Below are 8384 nucleotides of genomic sequence, written 5' to 3'. Positions count from 1 at the left end.
ATTTTCCATATATATATAATAATATATATATATAAACCCGATGGTACAGGCTTGGACAAATAAATTCGTAAGAAAAAGAGACCCCCCTTTGCTGAACATCGGTGTTTTTTTAAAAAAATTTAAGTTGTTTGTTTGTCAGACAAAAATATCTATTTGAGATTTATATTATAATATATAGATGACTTTAAACTGGGTTAGTTTTTTCTTCATTTTCAAACATACACTTCATTTTATCATTAATAATAATTTAATTGGAAGAGCTAATTAGTAAGTGAGTGGGAAATCTCATGTTAAAATTTAAATTATCGATCATTGCTCCACAGGTTTGTGGCGATATCCTGTTTAATATCAATGTTTTATACATGGTGATTTCCAAGTATTAAGCTTTATGAGACTTACTGACTACTGAGGGTTGTTTTTATTCAATGATTATTTTGTTTTTTCTTAGTTTGATAGTTTATAAACGTATTCTGAATATGAATAAAAAATATCATGTTTATTAAGTAATACCCAGCTTGGGATTCAGTAGATATATTGAGCATACACATTAAAATGGTTATTTCTTCCCCAGCTTACTTAAATGAGATACATAATCTTATACATTAATCTACAAATTCATTGAATACTTGGATATATAAGTAGTTTGGTGAAGCTAACGTGACGGAAAATCTGAACGTTATTTTTAGAAATTCATGTCTTTAAAAGTTGTAAACTGGTTACAAACTGCTATCAGATGTTCAGTTGTGACAAGGCAGAGAATATGAAATCAAATTTCTAGATTTTAAGATGAGGATAGTTCTATTCCTCAGTTTTGTTTGATTTAAATTTATTATTATGGCAATATTTTTGTGCCACATTGTTCAACATTATGGATGGATCTCAGCTAGACAGTTACTGAAACTGGGAACTATTATACAATTGTGTCATTATATGGTGTGTATGCTAGAGACTGAGAGGAATCGAGTCCTAAAACTTTGGGTTTTGTAGTGAATGTCTTAATTTCCCAATCATTTAATTTATAAAATAGTAATTCAAATTTTCATCTTCAATCGATGTAAAAACTCGATTTCGTTGTAAACTCCTGATATCGGTTACTAGTGATGACAATCTCCGGAATTCTTGTTCATACCGCTGAATTTTATTTCCCCAATGTTATTAAACTATTAACATAACTGTTACTTCGCGTTCATTTAGTCGCTGTAAAAGCAGTTTAATCTATTATTATCACCAATAAAACCATCTTGAAGCTTCATATTTTCATTAAATCAGCCATAATCAATGAAGAATAATGATATTGTTATTTGATTGTGTAGTAAAACTAATTAATTCACTATTTCACACTGTAGCAACGCCCGTGAATTGTTCAGCAAGAGTTTATATATATATATATATATATATATAAGTGGAAATTATATTTTAGACTGCTAACGTCATTGGGCATTTATATTTTTAACTATAATTTTGTATAAAAGCATATAATACATAAAAACATTAGTCAATTGTGATAGATTCTCTAAAGATTATTTCAATGGTTATTATTCTTATTCTAATAGTCACTATCAATCATAAACAATGGTAAACATGATGAAAGTACTTTTTCTCGATTCTCGTTACTACACTTGAGATCAATAACAATGAGAAGATATTAACGAAATAACAGTCAACAACTAAAACCTGTTGGCTCGAATAATCCCATTTCTGAGGAAATGAACACTGAAAATATATTTAGGAAAGTGACAGAAAAAAAGAGGTTTCAGTAATAATATCATGAATTCATAGATTAAAAAAATAGTCAAAGAACAAAGAAATATAGTCACTATTGAGAATGAATTCATAAAGTCATAGCATACAATTCAAATGATGAAAATATTGGCAATATGTCCTACAATTTCTTTATTCTGACTGAAATGTAATAATAACACGAGAACATACTGGTTTGTTCTCGCAAATCAATCGATCGAACTAAATAATAAAATTTTGTTACATTGATTTAAAAAGATAATTCTAGTTTCACTTACAAGTTGGAAGCTATAGATGGTAAGATTAAATAGAGACGAATGAAACAAATGTATACATGCATTTTTAGATTAGGACTCAAAGTTTAAATAGTATGTTGAATTTAGACAGTATACTTTCTGATTCCGACGAAAATGTAATAAGAACGTAATAGCAACAAAACGGACTGTAATCTACTTTATGTAATTACGACAAGAAAAATGGTTGCTAGAACGTTAAGGTAAATACGTTAATCAGGAGGGTATTTTTGTGGAGATTTAGTAGTTTCATAGTTGCAAGCGTGATTCAATTGAAGCAAGACCACTAAGGAAAACCTGGAAGCACTGGACGGCCGTTTCGTCCCATTATGGGACTCCTCAGCAGTGCGCATCGGATGCCGGCTCAGTGGTCTAGGGGTTAAGGGCTCTGGCGCGAGACTGGTAAGTCCTTGGTTCGAATCTCGCGAGTCGAGGTCGTGGATGCGCACTGCTGAGAAGTCCCACAATAGGACGAAACGGCCGTCCAGTGCTTCCAGGTTTTCCCTACGGGTCTAGCTTCAATTGACTCACGCTTTCAACTATGAAAATACGTTAATGTTATATTTCGGTCCTGACTGTATATATATAAAATGTCTTTAAAATTTGATTCCATTTTTATATATTAAAAAGTTATCCACAGACAAATGATTTTTGTAATGGTGAATTGTCTAATATGAAACACTAGTGACCAGTGTAACCGACATTAATGATGTAAACGAATTCATAGTACTTTATTACAGAAATATGTGGTCAGAAACCTTAATAAAGACAACTCGATTTATGAATTAAATAGGCAGAATCATAAGCACCAATAGATAAGCTTATATCGGAAGTAATATTAGAGCAGAATGATTAGGTGGTAAACGTTTAAGCCATATAGATGAATCTTTTGATCAAAATTTCGTCAATTTCAAATCACAAGAACCTTAGATTAACCTTCAGGGAAATCATACATCATGTATGTTAACCTGATTCCCCTTGTTTTTTGTAATTATGTTTATTACAAACTAGTCGATTTTGATTACCTGCTTCCTGACTGGTTATTAACGGATAAGATTTATTGAAGTGCTTTCAAGAACCACCAGATTTTGCTCCTATACTTTAGTTTTGCTATAGTATGAATGCATTTTTAATCATTATGAATGATTTTAACACATGGTACCTAAACAATTGAAGAGAAAGATGAAAAACAAGGAAACATCTCCAGCTTCCAATACTCTGAGTTTAATGAACAATAGATACATGAGTTACTATAATGTATTCGTCCGACTTGTAGTGTCAAGCCCAGACACGTTATTCTAGCTTCCGGACAGACCGATTTATTTGTTTTTCTTGAATCACATTTTACCTTTGTCGATTATTAGCATGCTAACCTTGACTATTTTAGTGTGAGCGTGTGTGTCCGTCACTTACCCTATTCATCATATGTCGTTAGTTTATTTTTGTCTGACTAGAAATATCGAGTCACCTGATAAAATGAAGTTGGCAAACATGGCTTCTCCACTTTGTTTCTCGTTCCCACTTCTTGTTCTGAATATCTGTAGGGATCAACGAGTGCAAGAAATATACGTATCCAAAATTCATTCCCTTACTTATTTTATTCATTTATTCATTAACGCCTATTAAGTTGATAATAATATACGAGGGTAGCCGGGATTTGTATTTCATTCACAGAATTGTTTGGTCAAACTGGAACCAGATCAATAGCTCACAAAAAACTCATGTCATAGGCTTCTTCGAACTAGTGCAACACCCTTCATTGTTGATAATGAGAAAGTATATCAATTCACTAAATTAAAGTAGACTATTTGTACGATAAGCATTTTTTGATTATCAATCATAGTCTGTATTAAAACGAAATGATCAAACTTATTTTAAAATCAAATGACGCGCTTCGTCCTGTTTGAGGCTCGTCAGCTGGATGTACCTGCATCTCAGAGTTGGTGTTCACTCTGGGACTCAAATACACTACCGTTCTCTTCAAACTCCATCACGTTATCCACTTAGTTACTGAGTCCTGATATCCATTAACATGTACAATGGGGTGATGTTTTAATTCATTTCGTATTGTTTGTTTGAATCTTCCGATTTATGTTTAGGGCTGAAATTGATCAGTTTCTTAATAGCATCCTGTGCCGATTGTATGGATTACGTTGGATTTCACTGCTAGTCACCATTCAACTCTGCTTATAATGCTTATGACTTAAGTAATATCGAAGCAATCCAAATAGGATGTAAATATTTCAATAAAAGACCGATAAACTAAAGTCATAAACATCTATGGGATGATTCAAACAAACAATACAAAGTGAGTTCAAATGATATATACTAAAGGGTCAGGACAAATTGATTATCATAGTTGAAAGCATGAGTCAATTGAAGCTAGACCACCATGGAAAACCTGGAAGCTCTGGACGGCCGTTTCGTCCTATCGTGGAACTCCAGCTCAGTGGTCTATCGGTTGGGTGCTCTGGCGCGAGACTAATAGGTCCTCGCAAGGCGAGATCGTGAATGCTTACTGCTGAAGAGTCTCACAATGGGACGAAACGGCCGTACAGTGCTTCCAGGTTTTCCATAGTGGTCTAGCTTCAATTGACTCATGCTTTCAACTATGAAACTACTAAATCTCCACAAAACCCCTTCAAGTTAATTATCTTTTAAAAGAAGACTATGTCATCAAGTTTGTAACCAGATGTGGTTATATAAGCGAAACAGCTAACGTTCATCATGTTTATAACACTGATTTATAAGGGATCTGTTTTAAAACTTTCCCCTATTTGGATACTATAAAAGACGGCTAGCATTAATTTAGTGTTCTTTAATCAAAAGCCGGTTATTACACATTATAATCTAACATATGATTGGTTTTTTCCTCATTAGTAAACAACTTTAAATTTTATTGTTCCAAATCAATAAAATATCTATTTTAAAGTAAAAACATTTAAACAAAAATTAAAGAAAATGACAAATACTTACCAATTTTTCAGATAATGGACGTTTATCTTTATTTGGCAAATGAACTTCCATTGCTAGGACAACACAATTAGCTATGATAGTTGATAGAACCATATATTCAAATGGTGTTGACGATACGAATTTCAATAATCATAATCATATATTCATATTCATTAATAATTTCAGCAATGATGAATACACAAAAAGACAGCAGCAAAATTGCAGAATAATTTTTTTATACATAAAAAAATCAGTTAAGGGATTAGCGTTTTGTTTAAATTCCCTCAAAAATTAATTGTTAAACTGTTTTGAATTATTAAACAGAATACTACTACTACTACTACTAATATATATATATATATCAATAATGATATTTGCAGTTTTCAGAACAAAAATGGAAACCAAGTCTACAAGAAGAAACTTTGGTTACAACATAGATGACGTAGTTAATAATGTATAATTAATAATTCCCAATTGACTGTATGCATAACAAGATAATGATACTACATTTACTCCATATACTTTTCTATTACTTTTCTATACCTTGTCATTAAAAAATCATGATAGACATTATTAGTTGTTTATGTTACGAAACAATTTTTTGTATTTCCCATAGAGGAGAAAGTATGTTTAGTGTATTTCTATAGTAATAGCTCCAAAGTAATCAGTGCATAGTTTGAGAATACATTTTGCTGCAACTTATATAATATGAATAATCATTACTATGATTTGAAACTTCTCCACATTGAGCAGTGAAGAAGTTAAATTGGAATCGAATCTAGGGTTGTTGAAGTTATTTTCCCTTGTAATACAGTTATGATACATAAACTGTATAACAGGACACAGTTATAATATATATATATATTGCTTTATCTACTTCTGTATCTGGTATTTCCTCCTTAGTTATTTTGCCCTGATTAGGCACCGAACATTTTCGTTTAAATTGAAATCATAATATGTACGGAATCGATATCAAACATAAATGTTTATACCAAAAAAAAAAGCAAAATTGAAAAATTTGCTTATCTCTAAATGTCTAAACACTAAAATTATATATATATATAAATATTTTTATATACACTAGAAAAAAATTCTTGAGAAAACGTCTCTAACGTCTACAATTTTTTATATTAGAATAAAGTGTTTAATAACCAAAGATGGGAAATAGTGGCTAGCATTGGAAAACAGGACGCACGTTTCGTCCTGTTTGGGACTCGTCAGCTAACGAACTGTACTGGGTTCGAGCCCCAGAGTAAACATCAATTCTGAGATGCAGGTACACCCATCTGACGAGTCCCAAATAGAACGAAACGCGCATCCTGGATTCCACTGCTAGCCACTATCCACCTTTGCTTATAAGAATATCAAATGTTATACCGAATAAAATATCACACTGGAAAACAAAATAAATTCTATACTAAGTAGTTATTACATTGAAATAAAACAGAAGTAATATTGAGCAAAAATCACAATGAATAAAAGAATGTAATTTTTCTTTTTAATCCCATCATATCAGAATCATACAACAATTGATTATTTACAGAAGGGTGCTTTGTGAAGATTTTAGTAATTTTATATAGTTGAAATCATGAATCGATTGAAGCTAGACCACCATAGAAAAGCTGGAAGCACAGGAGGAGTCCTACGACAGGACAAAACGGCCGTTCAGTGTTTCCAGGTTTTTCATGGTGGTCTAGCTTCAATTAACTCATGATTCCGACTATATAAAATCGATTATTTAATAGCACTTCAAATTACAGATTCTTATAAAAATTAAAGATATTCATATCATCCCAAAATTCATAACTATTAATAGTCTACATGACGAGTTATTTTTAAAAAATCAGATCAGTCAACAAAAAAATATTTTGAATTTTCATAGTTGAGATCATGAGTCAATTGAAGATAGACCACCATGGAAAACCTGGAAGCACTGGACGGCCGTTTCGTCCCATTGTGGGACACCTCGGCAGTGCGCATTCACGATCCCGCCTCACGAAATTCGAGCCCAGGACCTACTAGTCTCGCTCCAGAGCACTTAACTGATAGACCACTGAGCCGGCTGGCATCCGATGGTGTTAATGTCTAACTTCAACCAATCCACGAAATTGAGCAACCGTTCACTAATTGTCTTCAATGAGTTGATATATCACAACAGACCTGGTTGAACTCCACTGGTCACTGCTTCTCACTAGAACTCCAGGAAATATTTTTTGAAGCCAGTCATTAGTAAGCATAATCTGATTATTATCAGAAGGGATTTTGTGGAGATTTCAGTATATTCATAGTTGAGATCATGAGTCAATTGAAGCTAGACCACCAAAGGAAATTGAATTTTTGTTTCCATTCGATTAATTTTTTTTAAAAAAGAACTAAAACTACCTCAAAGTAATTAATTATTTTGTTTGAATAATTCAATTTTTACAAAATTCGTCCTTTTTTTTACAATAGAACAAAAGTAGAATATTTTGATAATTTAGATTTATGATTCGATCAAATCAAATATAATAATAATAATGATAAGCACATGAGACAATTTTTTCAATGTCTGGTTTATTATATATTTTTAAGATATAAATATTTCTAAAATAGAATTATAACAAAAAAAATTTATTTTAAACTATGACAATTTTATTGATTTCATCTATGAATAAGTAATTACTCACATGGGTAAAAATAATGATAATAATAATCGATATCGGAGGATAATAAAAGTTGGTAGATGTGTACTTATATCGTTGGACGATTCTTATAAAGGTTTATGAGTAACGTCACTGATAGAAAAATCATTCAATGAAATTTTTAGCTATTCAATGTAAACTCGGTGATTTGAAAGTGATTCTCTCCCTGAACGAACTAAAGAACCTAATTTAGATCTTTAATGATATCAAAAGACGCTCACTAACCAACGAGATATCGTATATTAGAATAAAATAGCAGTCCATTGTTAACAGATTCTCAATGAATTTTAAATGAAAACCACCTATTCGCATCAACTACAAACAAAAATAATAGTGAATTCTTGATAAATCAATCTTTTGGAAAATCCCACATCTTTACATATCAAAATATTGAAATATAATGACAAATTTAAGTAATTATTAAAAATTCCGATTCGAAGAGTCGTTAATTTGATAAATCAATATATTCGAACTGTTAAGATCATGAACCGATCAATGTTAGACCACTACTGGAAATGTAGAAGCATCGGATGTCCGGTTCGTCGCGGTATGAGACAATTTAGAAGTGCGTATTCACGATCTCTCGCACGAAACCCAAACCCGCGACTTTTAGTAGCGTGCGAACGCCTAACCTCCAAACCAATGAGCCGCGATCCAATAGTGTTATTGTCTAACTTTGACTAATCCGCGATATTGGGCAACCATCTTCAATTGT

At 31.9% G+C, this 8384-nt stretch overlaps 1 protein-coding gene across 1 annotated transcript in view; it reads right to left on the bottom strand.

The window, feature by feature from the left end:
* Positions 1-8384, bottom strand: part of Smp_020170 (voltage-dependent calcium channel) — a gene marked incomplete at both ends in the record, with an annotated part of 167914 nt that overhangs the window by 138210 nt on the left and 21320 nt on the right. The window contains one exon of the mRNA XM_018793451.1: positions 5010-5114. Within this exon, the coding sequence (XP_018647963.1) occupies positions 5010-5114 (105 nt within the window). The remainder of the gene's footprint in view (positions 1-5009; positions 5115-8384) is intronic.

Source organism: Schistosoma mansoni, chromosome 1, assembly GCF_000237925.1.
Source record: "Schistosoma mansoni strain Puerto Rico chromosome 1, complete genome".
NCBI classification, from domain to species: Eukaryota; Metazoa; Platyhelminthes; class Trematoda; order Strigeidida; family Schistosomatidae; genus Schistosoma; species Schistosoma mansoni.
This window is presented reverse-complemented; position numbering and strand designations above follow the sequence as displayed.